Source organism: Maniola hyperantus, chromosome 27 (genome assembly GCF_902806685.2).
Source record: "Maniola hyperantus chromosome 27, iAphHyp1.2, whole genome shotgun sequence".
In the NCBI taxonomy this organism is placed as follows: domain Eukaryota; kingdom Metazoa; phylum Arthropoda; class Insecta; order Lepidoptera; family Nymphalidae; genus Maniola; species Maniola hyperantus.
In genome coordinates, this window is record NC_048562.1 from 3177888 (window position 1) to 3197709 (window position 19822).

General features: G+C 35.6%; 1 protein-coding gene across 3 annotated transcripts in view; it reads right to left on the reverse strand.

The window, feature by feature from the left end:
* LOC117994591 (serine proteinase stubble-like) overlaps positions 1 to 19096 on the reverse strand; it is a 32331-nt gene extending 13235 nt beyond the window's left edge. For 2 of the 3 annotated variants that reach the window (XM_069508034.1, XM_069508033.1), the window contains exons 1-2: positions 5680 to 8663; positions 260 to 439 (exon numbers count right to left, since the gene is read on the reverse strand). In XM_069508034.1, coding sequence (XP_069364135.1) covers positions 260 to 439; positions 5680 to 5995 — 496 coding nt within the window. In that variant the 5' untranslated portion in view covers positions 5996 to 8663. Of the gene's footprint in view, positions 1 to 259; positions 440 to 5679; positions 8664 to 18518 lie in introns of those variants that run through there. The other variant, XM_069508032.1, reaches the window with a different exon arrangement.
* Between the last annotated feature and the right edge of the window lie 726 nt (positions 19097 to 19822).

Sequence of the window (19822 nt, forward strand, 5' to 3'; positions counted from 1 at the left end):
GCTTTCATAGTTATTGTTGTATTCAGAAACGCATGGACAGTTAAACGACGTTTATCCTATACATAACTTTATTGAATCAATAGCTAATGAGAACATGACTGGCGAGTCCACAAACCGGGCATAAGTCATTTATATGGGATTACGTAACAGAGAGAGTTGTATACTAACTCCTCTCCGAGGAAAGAGTCTCATATTATACCAATGTACTCTGTGGAAAGAGTTAGCGTAGGTACAGAAAAAAATAGTCTCAAAAACTTACTAGCATTGTGAACAACAGGCGCGATCTCCGTAGGTCGTTCGGTTGTTTCTTTGACGATACAACAAGCCCAGATCATGCCTCCAGAGCACAGGTCCATGGGCTTACCTCCGTTGAGGACACAGGATATGCTGAGGCCGCATGAGAAACGGGCACCTCGGTAGCGGCAGGATTGGGGTATCACTGGAAATTTAAAAAAAAATATGATTTTACTTGAGACGAATAACTGAGCTATCTGATTTTTTATTTATTTATTCAGATACAAGTTAGCCCTTGACTGCAATCTCACCTGGTGGTAAGTGATGATACAGTCTAAGATGGAAGTGGGCTAACCTGAAAAGAGTATGACAGTTTTTATTAAATCCATGCCCCATTGGTTTTTACACGGCATCGTACCGGAACGCTAAATCGCTTGGCGGCACAGCTTTTCCGGTAAGGTGGTAACTAACCACAGCCGAAGCCTCCCACTCCCAAATGGTTTGTTGGTTTTTCCTTCAATCATGTCGCAACGGAGCAACCCATCGACATGATTTTATGCATTAAGACCTGGACATAGGCAACAATTTATCCCGGAAAATCCAAGAGTTCCCACTGGATTTTTAGAAACCTAAATCCACGCGGACGAGGTCGCGGGCATCGCCTAGTTATACATATGGAAATATATACAAATGTTAGTGCGTAATAAAAGATCGATGACCAAATAACGTGACAATTGTTTTTAAAAGATTAATCAATATGATAGGAAAACGTTGTTTACGATTATCATTTGCGCATAATTATAACACATTAGGTAATAAATCATTGCCGTAAATATGAGAACATGTAAATAAACTACGCGTAAATACATATCGCGTGCTTAGTGATAGATCATTGAAGATTAGTGGACTAAATATGCAGACGTCGTCGCAAGGCTTTTCATGCTCTACGAAAACGATACGATACGACAAATAGTAGTCAAAGTCAAATAAAATTTGTTCAAATTCAATAGTATTAGTCAGTTGTTAGATTTGTAAGATTAGGATGTATAATAGTGATAATATATATATAATAGTGTCAGTAATCTGCCATCGCAGCAAAGTTCTATAAGCAGCATCAAGAGAAAGAAGCCCATGAAACGACTGTCTAGAAAACGATCGTATTGACGCCCTATAAGTATGATAAGCTTACAAAAACATGTTATGAGGTTTTGTTTATAAAAGTGTTCAGGTAAAAAATTGGAAATTAAACAATAATTAAACAATAAGATAGGTAATTAATTACGTAAACTTAAAACTAAAGCTATGAGGGTTCCAAAGACGCCCAAGTCTGAGAAGAGCCCACAAAAAACTCAGCTGGGGTTTTTTTATTATTATCACCACTTCACAAAATCACTTAAGTACAGTGCCTACGCTTTAAGGTCGATGTAGATAGGTACCTTATTTTTTACCCGATACTATAATTCAAGTTGTGACGTCATTGTATCGGTGATAAAGGTCATAGGTGACTTAAATTTTTTAGCCCAGTCGCAGTCATGCAGTAGTTTATGAAAGAAAGGACTTGCCATATTTGCTCTATTTGTCAACTGTCATGTCGAAAATACGATTTAGTACGGTAAAATACTCGGATTTAAAAGATAAAATGCACTTTTGATATGACAATTGACACATAGAGCAAAAATGGCGAGTCCTTTCTCAAAATGTACGTACTAAGGAAATGAGGAAGTTTCAGGGCAACGTTCGTTAAAATTTTCATAGATGGCGCTAAATAACCCCACCACTAAAGATGAAAAATAATACCTACATCTATATGATCTATGCTTTAATTTTTTAAATTTAAATCGGATCCAAAATTAATTAATTACTTCTATTATAGATCACACATTTTGTGGGGAAGAAACGTAAGGAAAATTGCAGTGCACGCTAGCTCTTACTCTTTATCTATGTCATTGATTGACACGACCTAAACATTGAAGCATAGATCATATAGATACGGGTATTTATCATCTTTAGTGGTGGGGTTATTTAGCACCATCTATGAAAATTTTATCGAAAGTTGCCCTGAAAATTCCTCATTCTTAACTTATTCTCACTAACTAACTAAATACACTATTAAACTAAATTTTGAATTTAGGGAGGGTAACTTTTTATTGTAGACTTGACTGCTTTATAGGAACCGATGTCGTATCGATATCGTATGATATAAATTTATTCGATTCACAGTAAAAGCGCAGTGAAACCGATCGGCAAGTGAATCTCGGCCATTCACCGCCATATTGAGCACGTCGCGTGTTACGATGTTTATGTAAGAGAATTTGCGACTGCCGTTCAAGTTGTGACGTCATTGTATCGGTGATAAAAATATTTAATTACTAGCTTATGCTCGCGACTTCACTCGCGTGGACTACACAAATTTCAATTCCCTATTTCGCCCCCTTGGGGGTTGAATTTTCATAAATCCTTTCTTAGCGGATGCCTACGTCATAATAGCATGCCAAATTTCAGCCTGATCCGTCCAGTAGCTTGAGCTGTGCGTTGATAGATCAGTCAGTCAGTCAGTCACCCTTTCCTTTTATATATTTAGACTAGCTGATGCCCGCGACTTCGTCCGCGTGGAATTAGAGTCCCCGCAGACCACAAACTTTTTATCGGCCGATAGTTTGGTCGGTTTCTTAATCAGTATGAAGATGTTTGTTTTTTAAGTGTATCCTGTATTCTTACTCTCTGTAATTTTAGTAACAATAAAGTTGTTTTAAATTAAATTAAATGTATGTAAGTGCGCAAATTATAACGATTACATCTTCATACTGATTAAGAAACCGACCAAACTATCTGCCGATAAAAAGTTTGTGGTCTGCGGGGGCTCTTAGGTTTTAAAAATCCCGTGGGAACTCTTTGATTTTCCGGGCTAAAAAGTAACCTATGTCACTCTCTCCAGGTCTATACCCATGCAAAAATCACGTCAATCCGTCGCACCGTTGCAACGCGATTGACGGACCTACCAACAACCAACAAACCAACAGACAAACACACATTCGCATTTATAATAAGGGTACTGATTAAGTAGGTATTGAATTTAAAGCTGTGATAGCTGTGTGGTTAGTACATCCGCCTCATAATCAGAGGTTGGGGGTTCGATGCCGGGCACGCATTTCTAACTTTTCGGAGTTATGTGCGTTTTTACATGATTTAACATCATGAGGAAACCTGCATGCCTGAGAGTTTTCCATATTGCTTTCAAAGGTGTGTGAAGTCTGCCAATCCGCACTTGGCCAGCGTGGTAGACTATAGCTAAAACCCTTCTCACTCTGAGAGGAGACCCGTTCTCTGTAGTGAGCCAGCGATGGTTTCGTGGAGGTGCGTGCCCGGGATCGAACCCCCGACCTCCGATTAGAAGGCGGACGTCTTAACCACTAGGCTATCACAGCTTCATACTATAATTACATCCCTATTATTATTTAACTCACTATAATATCTGGTAATCTCAAAACTGTTATTAAGTATTTTATTACCCAGGAAGCAATCTGTACGTCCCATTACCTTTCACAAATCCTATGAGATGATTGGTAAGAGAAAGCACACTATATCTCACGTAATAAGTTTGACATTTTGCTCTAGCAGAGAACTACAGTTAGTTAGTTACCTTTGTATATAACTAGCGACCCGCCCCAGCTTCGAATGGGTGGCAGTGTAGATACTAGATACTTATGTAGTGTCATATCCATACTTATAAATGCGACCACCGCCGCGCCGCCTCCGGCTCGTTTTGTTGCGCGGAATATTTGTTAATTTTCGATGGAAGCTTGATTTCTTCCGACATTTTGTACAAATATCGTCATATTTCAACAAATTAACACAAACCAATATTAAACTATACTTATAAACCTTCCTCTTGAATTACTCTATCTATTAGTGAAAACCGCATTAAAATCCGTTGCATGGTTTAGAAGATCTACGCGTTCATACATACAGACAGCGGGAAGCGACTTTATTTTATACTATGTAGAGAAGTAACTAGCGTGCTCGCGATTTTTTCGGGGGATAACTGCACAAATTTCAAACCCTTATTTTACCTCCTTACAATGATTATGCACTGCACTTCCGTCATCCGAGTTCTATCCGTCATCTGTGAGAATACCAGCGATTATCTACGACATAATATGTCATAAGCTCCCATACAAAACAAAAAACCGGCCAAGTGCGAGTCAAGCTCGCGCGTCGAGGGTTCCGTACTACAGTCGTATTTTTTCGACATTTTGCACGATAATTCAAAAACTATGATGCATAAAAATAAATAAAAATCTGTTTTAGAATGCACAAGTAAAGACCTTTCATATGATACCCCACTTGATATTAGTTATCTTACTTCGAAAATTGAAAATCCTAATTATTAGTTTATGACCACAATTTAATTTTTTTTGTGTGATCTAACCACAAATTCACAGTTTTCAGATTTTTCCCATAATGTCAGCTATAAGACCTACCTACCTGCTAAATTTCATGATTCTAGGTCAACGGAAAGTACCCTGTAGGTTTCTTGACAGACCGACAGACAGACAACAAAGTGATCCTATAAGGGTTCCGTTTTTCCTTTTGAGGTACGGAACCCTAAAAACCGGCCAAGTGACGATTCAAAAGCACTTGTAAAAGTTTACTTGAATGAAAAATATTATATTCTATTCTATTCTATACTAGCGACCCACCACGGCTTCGCGCGAGTATCTTATTACAATTTTCGTAGGGATCTCTAATTTTTTTCAATAAAACATAGCCTGTGTCCTCAGCAATAATGCGGCTTTCTACTGGTCAAAGAATTTTCAAAATCGGTTCATTAGTTCAAGAGATTACCGCCTACAAACAAACTTACAAACTTTACCTCTTTATAATATTAGTATAGATAAAAGAAAAAGGTGACTAATTGACTGAGTGACTGATCTATCAATGCATAGCCCAAAATAGCTATTATGACGTAGACATTCTTTAAGAAAGGATTTATGAAAATTCAGTCCCTAAAGAGGGTTTGAAAATTGTGTAGTCCTCGCGGACGAAGTCGTGGGTATAAGCTAGTAGTACATACAATCTTTAGAATTCAATCTTTATATTTTAAATATTAATTTAGTAGCTAAAATAACCAAGACTTCGAAATCACTTTGTTAATAGGTAGTTAAGCTTTTAATTTCAAGTCTATTATTTTTATTTACTACGAGCTACGAGCGTAGCGCCCACTCGTAGAGTTCTACTTAAAATTAGAAAAAAATAATAATTTATAAGATAACGTATTCTTATGTTAATTATTATACGTTTATTTATTTTTTCTTTGAAATCTATGTTTTCTTTTGGTAGACCTTTGCATATCTTAAGGTACATGTTAACCAAGTTTGGCTGACTAGGAATGGAACATATCCAAGAAAAAGAAATGGAATATATCTTATCATACAGAATACTTACTTTTTCCTAACAAGTCCATAATAGATTCATCCTCTTGAGTCGCACTATATCCAATTTGATGCGGTGTCTTCCTCGTCGACAAAGCTTCTAATAACAAAATGTCCTTTTCCTGACCGTTGATTGGTCTTCGCCTATCCGACGCGGGATCGTCACTCAAATCCAAATTGTCTTGCAAAGTCAAAACGTCATTTTCGATTTCCGAACACCCACAAAAGTTTAGCGCGAATAAAAAAATTATAACGCACATTCTTCTTCGAATTTTGAAATTCTTTCCCGCCATTCTGTTGGTATTGGTAACGTTCGGAAATACGCACATGTCACTTTTTGATACACATTTTTTTACACTGGTCTGGTGGTTGATTTTTTTATTTTTAGGAAGTACTGATTGAAGCGTTAGGTTTGTTTTTGTTGTGTCGCTGCTTTTTTTACGTAGCACTTTTTGTTTCTTTTCCTTTTCTAGCACATTTTTTAATATATAGCTTCTAATTTCTTTATTATTATTTTTTAATTTGAAGGCACTGGTAATTTTTTTGTTTTTTTTAAATTTTATCTGTGTTTAATCTGTGTCCACGACGTGTTAGTGCGGGAAGTACGAAATCGGAAGTAAGCGCCGAGCGCGAGCGTCGTTCCTTTTCACTTTCGTTGTTATAACATTTTCTCTAAGGTTACGTAGTTAAAGCTGTGAAAATAAACATACATTTATTTATGTTAATTTATTACGTGCCGAATACATTTTAAAAGCGAGTGATGTCAGATTTCGTAATCTGCTATCTGTTAATTTAAATGTTTTGTTTATTCATTATTCTTTCCTAGTTTTTAAATTTATTTATGCATAGTTGTTGAATCTAGGTTATAGGTATGTGCCTAATACATAATATTATCGAATTAAATATGGTAATTTTCCACTTTGCCTTGTTTATTGTATGGTTTTAATATATTTTATGGTATTTTTAGGATTTGTAATTAAAATATATTTATTAGAAAATATTAAGTAAACTATTCATATTTTTACACATATTATCATTTTGTAAATTTAATTTACAATATTTGCTTGCTCTATTTTATAATTCGAAATATTATGTAGAACATATTATATAACGTTTAAAGTATTTTTCATTGTATAAACATACTATGCCCACATGATTTTAATTTATGTAAGTTTTAGCAAACTCATTGCAATTTTGAATATTAGAGCGAATAAATTCAAAGTATTTTAACATAAATGCTTATCGCTGTTTACGCAAGGATCGTACTGGAACGCTAAAATTATTAGCAGTAGGTATCTAACCGTTGGCAATAGTACTTATGTGATAACTAGGCACCAATGACCGAGTCACCGATGATCTAGCTCTAGATCTATAAGCTGTGATAGTGTAGTGGTTAGGACGTCCGCCTTCTAATCGGAGGTCGGAGGTTCGATCCCGGGCACGCACCTCTAACTTTTCGGAGTTATGTGCGTTTTAATTAATTAAATATCACTTGCTTTAACGGTGAAGGAAAACATCGTGAGGAAACCTGCATGCCTGAGAGTTCTCCATAATGTTCTCAAAGGTGTGTGAAGGACTATGGCCAAAACCATTCTCACTCTGAGAGGAGACCTGTGCTCTGTAGTGAGCCGGTGATGGGTTGATCATGATGACTGTGAATAATTTTTTTACAAAAAAAAACTGACTTCAATATTTTACCACAATTACTAAAAAGTAAAAAATAATTTAATTTATTACCGAATATATTATGTAGGTACACACAAGAGTTAATGTAGTTCTATAATAATATTTTTTGGAGTCGGTGCCAATGTAGAGTCACAAAACAATATGAAGACTAGACGGTTCGTGTGGTTAATTGGCACCGGCTCCAAAAAATATTATTACAAAATATAGTACATTAACTCTTGTTTACATAATATTTTCGGTAATATTTTGTTTTTTGTTTTTAGTGGTTGTGGTAAAACATTGAAGTCGATTTTTATTTTTTTTGTAAAAAAAATTTCACAATTTTTTGTAGTCCCATGTATAAAGATATGCTATGCCTGGTTAAAAATCCACTGATTACTGAGCTATTACACTGATCGCAAGTAGTTTACTCTTATCCGTTGAGGAGTTCCATTATCTATCTTCGAAGATGTTCATTAGATCTTCACCAAATTTACACCACTTCAGAAGTAGGTATACCCTTTCAATCAAAAAATAATTTTCCAAATTGGTCCAGGCGTCTTTGAGTAATGGGGAACGTACATAAAAAATCGGCCAAGTGCGACTCAGGCTCGCGCAGCGAGGGTTCCGTACTACAGTCTGTTTTTTCGACATTTTGTACGATAATTCAAAACTATGATGCATAAAAATAAATAAAAATCTGTTTTAGAATGCACAGGTAAAGCCCTTTCATATGATACTACACTTGATATAGGTATCTTAGTTCGAAAATTGAAAATGCTAATTATTAGTTCATGACCACAATTTTTTTTTTTTTGTGTGATGTACCTCAAATTCACGGTTTTCAGATTTTGCTCCGCATGTCTGCTATAAGATCTACCTACCTACCAAATTTCATGATTCTAAGTCAACGAGAAGTACCCTGTAGGTTTCTTGACAGACCGACAGACAGACAGACAACAAAGTGATCCTATAAGGGTTCCGTTTTTTCTTTCGAGGTACGGAACCCTAAAAACAAAGATTCTGACGAAATGCGAACCTCCTCCTTTTGAAGTTGGTCAGTAAATTGAATATCCGATAATATTTCCAATCGTTACATCCACGCCTTTTGAAGCACAGTACTAAAGCCTACAGATTCTAATCTATATTAAACAGTTGCTACTGGTCTATAGATATTCAATTACGATGTTTATTATGTACTCTATGTATCTAGCTAGACAATCTTGAGCATTGTAATTATTATTCATAGTATTGTGTGACTGAAACTCGCACTTAAGGCGATATGCGTCCCAAAAGACACATTTCGGATGTTCAAAGAATGAAGTTTTGGCCTCAAAAACTACAATTTTTTTTTCACGCGGACTAAGATTTTTTATTATTAAACAAACTTAAATATAAAAGATAATGTTTATTTAAGTAAATTCTATCTCTAGTCTATAAAACATACAGAAAAACTTATCACAAAAAAAAAATATATTTACAAAAAATATACGCCGTCCAAATGGTCATTTATGGGCATTGTGCCCAAAATTATAAATAGGATTAATTTTAATTTTAGTAGAATTAGTTGTTAAGTTAAGTTTAAGCTAGTAATAAGTAAGTACTAACATAGGTTAAGGAATTGTTTCTGTACTAACACACAATTATGGGTGTACTTATGCCTGCAATAAAAGTTTATTTATTTATTTTATTTTAAAACACTGGCGCCATTACCACGCTGAACGGCAAGGCTCAACCATTGAGCGAAATAAGCACCAAATAAATTTGTTTAATTATTTTTTAATATTATAAAAAGTTAAGATATTCTTTAGTGAATTACAACAAACAGAAGCCAAAACACGATTGGCATAATTTGGCTCGATACAAAAAATCGCGAAGTTTCCCCAAAATACGCATTTTTACACGACCATTACGAGAAAAACCAGTTTTATTCGATTGATATAAAACCAATTTAAATAAAATTTCGTATTTACGTTCAACGTTTAATACACTAATGGATTACGTAGGTACTTGTTTAATCGAACTTCAATACGTACAAAAGATGTACAGTTGTACCTTAGTACATTAAAATAAACATACTCGACTTTCATAATCTCATGAGAAATATCATACGTGATACGCAATACGTGCTAGTAAAATGTGAATCTGTAAATCCTACAATAAGATTATAGCAGATGTCATACGTGCCTCCGTAATAAGATATAACGAGCAGGATAAAAGTAAATAAAATTGCAATTTGCGATAAGTATCAAGACGAGGTGGTCACACTTCAGACGGCCTCTACTTTCGCTTTAGCTTTCCAAAAGACAGTTTGGTCTGACTCCAAAACGTCCTAACTAGTACAACCTTCAATTAAATGTATACTCTAATGTACGTCTGTTACGTTTGAATTTCCTGTGACTTGTAATAATGATATATTATCAGGTGGTTAAGTGTAATGCAATATTGTACTTAGTTGTTTTGGTTGTAGAGTTGAAATTGGTTTGAAATTAGTTCTTCCGTAGGCTCAAGAGTTAAGACTGCTTTCTTTAATGATTGCTCTTAAGGTTAATGGTTCTAAGCTGTTATTACTTGATAACGTTAATATCCTGCTTAACACCTTAACAAGAAAGTTGGCATTTATTCTTATTTTTTTAGATAAAAAATAATTCCTAATTTACTCAATGGGTTCCGACAATGATGCTATGGTAAAAAAAACCATTTCGTCTGCGAGCTACGAGCCCGTGCCACTTGAACAGACAGACTGACAGACATCAGAGTTACATTGATAGGACTCCGTTTTACTTTTTGGGTACGGAACCCTAAAAAGATGGTTAATTAGTTGTATATTGTGGTTAATTTTGTTGTAGGTGCTCTATCTTTCCTCATCATCATAATAAACCCATCGTCCGGCCACTACCGAGACAGATCTCTCAAAATGAGAAGAGCTTAGGCTATAGTCCGCCACACTGGTCAGTGCGGATTGGCAGACTTGACACCTTTGAGAACATTATGGAGAACTCTCAAGTATGCACGTTTCCTTAAGATGTTTTCCTTCATGTCAAATCAAGTGGTAAGTAATTAATTGCTTAAAACGCACATGACTCCGAAAAATTAGAGGTTCGTGCCCGGGATCGAACCCGTGACCTCCCAAATCTTACGTAGCTTCGAATATACAGCACCAAAATTCCAAAGAAACTGTAAAATATTTTGGCAACCAAGTCTGTAGTTACGAAATATTTACGTTCATTCTGAATTTTTCCTTTAAGGTAAAAAGCTAAGTAAACGTGATTTGTATTGAAATAGGGCTATTTGGCAGTCCGATATAATCTTCCTACCTGCCTCAGAACAGCTACCTTTAACTTGCCATGAATTTCTATAAACTTATATGGTAAATCCAGAAATACGTCATGTACCTAATGTGAACGCGTTGATGTCTTTTCTATGAAAATACAACAAATGAGGTATGGATCCACTACCCATAATAATTATAAATGCGAAAGTGTATTTTTGTGGCTTGTCCTTCAATCACGTCAAAACGGAACAACGGAACGGAACAACGGATTTCTTGCATGGGTATAGTTAAAGAACTGAAGAGGAACATAAGCTAATTTTAATTCTGGAATATTGAAGAGTTCCCACAAGATTCCAAAAACCTGAAACTCGGGATCAGCGAAAACCCGTTACGTGCCCTGCTTGTAGCATTTGAGCTTGACTCCGGGATGTAGTAAATGGGGTGCACGCCAGGTAACCTCCCTGTGTGCCTGGATGCTGCTGGGCCCTTTTGGATACGTTCAAGGGAAAGAGGTGCAACCCGGTAATATGGCAAATAATTTATCTTCGGGAATATTGTTGGCTATGACTATAATGACCTGGCAGGAGGATGAGGTTTTTCCGTGTGTCCCTTTGCCTAGCAGAGGGCACAGTGGACGAGGCGGAAGATGGGACACGGGCGACGTGCGCGGGATTGCGTTGTCGCCCGTTGGGGCCCCGCACAGAGTCCCCGCAAGGGAGGCGCACATCGCGCTTGACTTAACAAATATGCAACCGCGACATTATAATAACCCGTAAATAAAAAAATAAAAAATACCTTATTTATAATGAAAAGGTAACAAACGTCATGAAATTACTCAAATAGTTATGACTTTGTACTATAACTATTCCACTTCTGACAAATAAATTCTATTTCACTAAAATTCATAGTTTCAGCAGTAACAATAAAAATAAAAATTGATTGCAACACTATTCTAACAGAACTTTCGCAGAGGGCAGTTGAGAAATAAATTAATATCAAAACTAGAAAATGTTACACTAAAACTTTAAGCTAGCCTTATCTAATTACTATACAAATCATGCCCGCGAGGAATGGTGCCCAGAATACCGGCTGCATTTCCGCGCTGTACAGCCAGACTGATCCGTTGCGCAGAAAATGAGCCAGCTCCTGTCACTAGATGAAGAATTGCAGCGAAATGTCTAGTAGGTAAATTTTTTTAGCACTAAGACTTGACAAATCAAAGCGGAAGTCCCTCCCCTCTAGATAAATCTTCATGCTTCTCTCACAACACATAAACACGTCATATCCGGTCTAAGAAGCTAACTCTCAGTTTTGCCGCAACGCCGTTACGAAAACGAAAAGACATATAGTTACTTACTTACATATGCATAACGTCACGATCTAGTTAACTTTGTGACAGTGTACGGAAATTTGAAAATTGTAACTGTGAGAGCGGTAACTCTAATATAACTACCGTACAAAACGTGAGTTTGTCATTAGTAGACTCTTCATGACCAACCCATCGTCGTCGGCTCACTGGTCTCATACGGGTCTCTTCTCTCAATGAGAAAGGTTTGGCCGTGATAAAAAAGCGCTGATAGCCTAGTGGTTAAGACACCGGCCTTCTATTTGAGAGGTCGGGGTTTCAATCTTGGGCACATGCCCAAGACACACAATACACATACCTCTAACTTACAATAATTACCTCTATAAGAGGTACATACCTCTAACTTTTTAAAACATCATGAGGAAATCTGCATGCTTGAAAGTGGTGATGTTCTCAAAGCTGTGTTTGTCTGCCAATTTTCACTTTGCCAGCGTGGCGGACTGTGGCCTAGACCCTTCTCAGTCTGAGAGGAGACCCATTCTCAGTAGTGGGTCAGTGATGGGTTGATCATGATGATGATGTCTATAATGTGCGTGAGGCTGTCATTAGCAGACTCTTATATTTTCTTTCTTTATCCGAGAGATGATCGCTAACTATGGGCCTCATAATATGAAAAAATATAGTCACTCAGCCGGCAATGGAGAGCTGAGATGAGAGCTATGCTTGGAGTTCTACGTGATCCAATCAGAAATGAGGAGATTTGTAGAAGAACCAGAGTAACCGACATAGTTCGAAGCTGAACTGGCCATGGGCAGGGCACATAGTGTGAAAAACCGATAGATTTTCGGGTCTCAAGGTGCTTTCCGGTGCAAGGTCACTATACTATACATTGCACCTGAAAATGCAGCGTTGTAAAACTCCTAACTATAGGTAGAGAGATGACATCAAAAAATCCCACTTTAGTATAATTTGGGGATTTATTCTAATTTACAATGCATAGGGCTAACTTGTAATGAAGTAAAAAGAAAAATAGAGGTTTCCCAGATTATAATTGGTAGGAAACAGATCGCAGAAGAGTAGGTGTTCTAAACCTTAGCCATTGCGTATGAAAATATTATGATCGTGATGTGGGTCAAAAATTAGATTTAATAGCTAATTATTAATGGTTATTTCGCTACTTTAGGAGGTACGTAATAGTAATTTAAATACCTGTTATTATTTTATATTTTGTATTGTATAGACGGGTACATACCACGATTAATAAGCCGATTTTTAACTGCCGATATTTTGACTCAGTTGCACGAGTCGTGGTCATGCAACTGAACATATTATGTAGTATGTTTTTATACAATACAATGTTATGTCGTTAAACCAAGAAATAAGCTTAAAATCATTTTTTTTTGTATTGATTACTAGCTGCCCCGGCGAACTTCGTACCGCCTAACAGTTGATTCTTTTTAAGAATTTTATCTCCGTAAGAACCATCCTCGTACTTCAAGGAATATTATTAAAAGAGAATTAGCGAAATCGGTTCAGCGGTTCTTGAGCTTTGCGATCAGCAACACATTTAGTGATTCATTTTTATATTATAAAAGAATATAAATATTAAGTACCTACTGCTTTTTGTAATAATGATAAATTTAGTTCTTTTTTATAGTTAATCGCTATACGTAGTTATTAATTTTACTTAATAACCACGAATTGTTTTACATTTGTAATTTAAATTTTTGTGTGGGTTTAAATATTTCTTGTGAAATTACAAGTTTTATTTCAAAATACTTTCTTGTTTTTGGTGATTATTTTATTGTTTTAGGAGTTCAAAATTAATCAAAAACTTACCGTTAAAGAAGTTTAATAGAGAATAAATATACCTACCAACTAAATTTAATTTAAAATATTTAATTTATACGTCACATTTTCCACAATACTATTTGTTATAATATATTTTATATTATTATTCGTTATATAAACACGATGTTATATTGTATATAAACGCGTGTATATATGCGTAGAACGGTCGCGATACTGTCACCTACGTTACACTACTAAATACTGCAGAGGTTGTGAACATTTTGTTCTGTTTTAAAATCTAAGGCGCAAAATCCATACTAATATTATAAATGCGAAAGTGTGTCTGTCTGTATCTCTGCTTTCTTTTCACGGCCCAACCGTTCAACCGATTTTGATGAAATTTGGTACAGAGTTAGCTTACATCCCGGGGAAGGACATATGCTACTTTTTATCCCGGAAAATTAACGAGTTTCCACGAGGATGCACGCGGACGAAGTCGCGGGCATCTTCTAGTGTAATATATTTCATTATCACAATGTCTATTAATCCGCCCCTTGAATAACTATAACTTTATGTTGAAATCTAGTGGAAATGCCACCCGAAGGGAGTTGTTTCCACAATTTACATGTGCGAAAAAAAAGACACATCGACATAATTGACACACTTTAGTATAATTTTAAAAATATATTATAAATAATATTTTAATACAATTAGAGTTAGAAACAATTTCCTTCATTTAGTTTCGGGAAAGAATCTAGTTGTCATGGCACAGTAATTATCTTAATAAATACTTAGTGGGAGTTTAAAATTACCTTCATCGTGGCTAATTTCACTGTACACAATCTCTAAACTAATCTAAAATGACAGGTGTAAATATAAATAATGCTATTTCCTTTCATAATGCTTCCTATGGAAAGAGATAGCACTAGATTTAAACCTGTCAATTTAGTTTAGTTTTGGGATTGTATGCAAGAGAATTAGCCACAATGCTAGCATAGCCATAGCACTAGCTACAATAAAATATGTTCCTTAATTTATTTTATTTTTATAGAAATAATATTTAAACCCAAAAAATATTTTAAATGTGTCAACAATTTCAAAGATAGAAAGACAAACTAGCCTAAGCAAATTGGATTTGTATTTAGAGCTTTCTCTCTACATTGTAGTATTCAAATTTAGAATTCATACCAAAGGTTGAAAGTCCCTACCGGCGCCAGGGAGAGAGCGACTTGAAAGCTACTGGTTTTACTTTTTAATATTTAGATTCAACTCAGTCTAATTTACTAGATAAGTAACTAGCTCAAATACATTAGCATACCTAGGTACTGGTCTGACAATACTAGAATACCTAGGAATATTTAGCTGAACATTTAAATATAGATATCACTTGCTTTAATGGTAAAGGAAAACATCGTAAGGAACAGTTCTCAAAGCTGTGTGAAGTATGCCAATCCGTACTTGGCCTGCGTGGTAGACCAAATCCTTCTCAAACAGAGAAGAGACCCGTGCCGGCAACAGTTTTTATTTATTTATTAAAAAAAAGAATATTAGGTAGCTATGTTTATCATAAGCTTTGGTAGCCGCGGGCGGGCGTCCTAACCACTAGGTTAGGACGCCCGCCTTCCAATTGGAGGTCGGGGGTTCGATCCCGGGCACGCACCTCTAACTTTTTGGAGTTATGCGCGTTTTAAGTACATAATTAAACTGTCACTTGCTTTAAGGGTGAAGGAAAACATCGTGAGGAAACCTGCATGCCTGAGAGTTCTCCATAACGTGTGTGAACATGTGTGAAGTCTGCCAGTCCGCACAATATATCCAGCGTTGGGAAGATCATGATGATGATGATGATGATGATGATAACGATGATGATGACGATGATCATGACGATGATTATCACATATTTTCAGTCTAATAGGTATAATAGTAATTATTTGAACTGTATTTGAACTCAAATTGAATTCTGTCTGGTCCGTTATTTGATCGGGTTACCTCAATTATATTATTATAACAACCGATGTAGTGTTAGGCTGCGTACGCGCACGACGTTCATTTTTGAAGGCTGTTTATTATCATATTTTATAATTTTTATAGTGTTTTACTTACACTTCAAGGAAATTTCTAAGTAATAGTAATCTCGTAGCTTTAGTTTTAAGTTCGCGTAAAAATTATCACCACTATAATTATTATCATCATCATACGCATAATTACGCATTTTGATAGTCGGTTTGCATTTGCAAACCGACTATCAAAATGCGTAATTTTTTTACCTACTTTGAATAAACGTTTTGACTTTTGACTTTTTGACAGTGACAATATTTGTGATATTTATTTTCACTTGGTACTTAGTGGTCAGAGCGTCGGGCGCGATCCCAGGAGACGCAGGTTCGATTCCTGCCGGTCCGCAATTTTTGATATGTTGGTACCTATTTAAAATTGTTTATTATCATGTTTAAATATTTTGGTTTGTGGTATCCTATTTTGTGTCGTACACCAAAATCCATACTTCCACAATAATATTATAAAATGCCGACTTGTGTCTGTCTGTCTTATATCAGTGTATAGTTAACATTCTTGTTTGTTAACTATACACTGATCTTGTTTGTTATCTTTAAAAATATAATGTATATTACAAACTCGTATAACGCCCTATAACGCTCAGTATATTATATTGGTCTTTATAATGCTCAGTTGATATAATATTATTCTCGCCTCATTGAGTCGAGCTGGATGACACTTTCTGCAATGTCGTAATATTACAACACTGTTCTTGTTTGTTATCTTTAATAACATAATGTACATTACAAACTCTACGACGTCTTTAACGCTAAGTATTGGCCTTTACACCATAAATATCCTTTTTGGTCATAATATTACAACACTGTGCCATACCACCAACCCATAGCACCATGGCGTAGGTATATAACAAACTAGTAGGGCACGTGGGTGCGCGGACCACTGAAGTGGTCTGCGAGCATGCAGCGTTGGTTTTTCGAATTGCGGACCTTGTCTAAATTAGGTATTTTTTAATAGTTTGGTCGTCATACATTTTGTATGGAAAAATAAATTCCGCCATCTTGAATTTTTTTCTATTCATCGAGTAGACCTTTGGATCCTAATTATCTTTTGCTAAGAAACCACTCTTCCATCTTTTATACCCTCCGAGATAGACGCCAACGAAATTTGTATGGCGGCCATCTTTTTTTCGCCATTTTGAATTTTTTTTCAGCTCACTGCCAATTGGATGACGTTTCGAGTGACATTTGGTCAAGACCCCCCACCAATCTTCAATACCTTAAGCGTGCTCTTTACCCGTCTCCGAAATCCTCAATCATCAGCTCTCTCCTTATTTTTCCTCCGAATGAATTTTTGTCCTCTATACGAAATCATCAGTGAAAAAATAATTTTTCATACAAAAATGTTCAGGAGAGCTGATCAATGAGTGAGTGAGTCAGTCAGTGAATCTGCACGAACAGCTATTATATATATTAAAACGCTACCGCCGCGGCGGGGCGTCTACAACGCTTAGTATGTAGTGGCCCTTATAAGATATAATATATTCTCGCCTCATTGAGTCGAGCCGGACGTCACTTTCTCCAGTGTCGTAACATTACAACACTGTTCAGTCTCCTTAACTTCTTGTTACGTTTGTTATCTTTAACAACATAAAGTAGAAAGTTGTATGAACCTAACCTTTTTAGGGCTCCGTACCTTAAAAGGAAAAACGGAACCCTTATAGGCTCATTTTGTTGTCTGTCTGTCTATCAAGAAACCTACAGGGTACTTCTTGTTGACCTAAAATCATGAAATTTGGCAGGAAGGTAGGTCTTATAGCAGACATTAGGAGGAAAATCTGAAAACCTTGAATTTGTGGTCACATCACACAAAAATAATAAAAAGTGTTTAAACAAATAAATAGTATTTTCAACTTATAAGTAAGATTACTATAACCAATTGGAGTATCATATGAAAGACATTACCTGTACATTCTAAAACAGATTTTCATTTATTTTTATGCATAATAGTTTTTGATTCATCGTGCAAAATGACGATAGAAAGAAAAGACGTTTATTTATACAACTGTGCCACACAGTCATCTTAAAACTAAGAGCTGGTCGTTCCGGCGCTTCTTCCACCTGAGAACAAGCAAAAGAAGCGCCGAAACAAACTGTCATGTGTGGCACAACCCGAAAAAGGGTCCCAGCTCAGCATTATGCTGTAGGTCACGCCACGGAATCATAAACTCACAATAACTAGTTACTAACAAAATAAACGATATAACGATAGAATACTGTAGTACGGAACTCGCACTGGGCTGGTTTTTTTTTCTCGTGAGGAAAATCCATCATGGATACCACTTGCCATGGGGGAGCACAGTGGTTATATCGGACTCTTACTGACTAAAAACCTCACGAAGTTGTATCCCACCGCTAACGACGGAGCATAAGGGACCGACAACTCCTCGTTACTCCACCGCAGCAGATGCAAAGCGGTATGAAACTTTTTTTTTTTAGTGAGGAACTCCTCATGGATACCACCTTGCTCGGGAGGTCTTTTCTCATTAGAACTGCTTTCCGAGCCGATGGCGATGGTAGAGTTTTGACTCTTGAGTAATCTCGACATAACCTGACACGAGTTGACCTACATGACAATATATGAATTAGAAAAACTTTGGCAAAAATTGAGGTCATTTCGCCGGCTCATGTACACAGAAAAAAAAATGGTGTCGCTATGATGCCATACATAAAATGTATAACAGCACTTCAACAATTCACGCATAAGTAAACGTACTAAAACGAAATAGAATGAAAATACTTACACCCAATTTCATCAAAAAACTTCGATTTCTGTCCATTTACTGCACTTTTATCACCATGTCTTTCACTATTTTTATCATTATCACCAAATTTTGCACTGTTTTTCATCAAATTCTGAAATTTCACCGGAATTTTTGGTTTCGCAGCTTTATACTTTAAATGTTTGAGTTCACCATCTTCACCTAGTATTGTAATATCTTCATACGCATTAACAGTATCAGTGTCTTTACCTAAATTGTTTATAACTTGTCTATCAAACTGGTTATCACTCAAAAGTCTTGAAAAACCGAGATTTGAATTATCACGGATCAAATTTTTCGTTTCGAATAGATTTTCGTTTACTATGTCGTCTTCTTCATTGCATTTAATAACATTTGTTACTGTAATTATTACAAGTAATACTATTGTATTACACATATTACAGGGTGATAGGATTTGTTATTAAATATATTATATTATTTTTTCACTAAATCAACGAAATGTGTAAATTAACAATTTTCACAAGGTAGCATTTAAATTATTATTTTTGCACAGTTTTTTAGTCACTTTTAAAAAAAGAGCTTGTCTCTTAAAATATTTCTATCGGTCAACTTTTTTTTTATATTAGAAAATCTAACTTTTAGGTAATAAGCTTGTGTAATAAATAAATTTAACACAAATGTAAAATTAACCTGACTATTTATTCTATTAGATTATAAATGACCCAAAATAAGTCAAAATAAATTAATCACAATAAATTAAAACTGTCACAAAAGTACCAGGGCTTCATAAAACACCAAGAGTTCAGAGCTTATGACTCAAAGCACTTTTTACACTATGAAGAGAGTTTATATCACTAAAGTTTTTTCAAATTTAACCGTAATATTTAACAAAAAGCGAAAGTCGTCGATCGCTTCGTCAAGACAAGGTGGTTGTGACGAAAAATCGATCTTTAGAGACAAGTTTTGGAGAAATGATGCTTGCATAACCGTTTTTAGGCCGCCTTTTAGCCTAGCTTATATTTAAGAGCTAGGACTTGATGATAATACCATTGAGGAACCTATAACAGAATAAATATATACTTAATTCAATAATATACTAACTTACTCTATTTACAAAATAATTACGGATCAATTTCAATTGCTAAAATGGCCATATGATTTTCTTTCACTTGACCTAATTGTATGTTAAAGTGAAAATTGCCAAGTATATAACTACTTTATCGTTTAGTAATATCATGTTATTATTGTGTCTATACGTAAACAAGTACTAGTTATTATGCTGTTAATAAACCATGTAACTACCTATTTTACTCACAGACAGATAA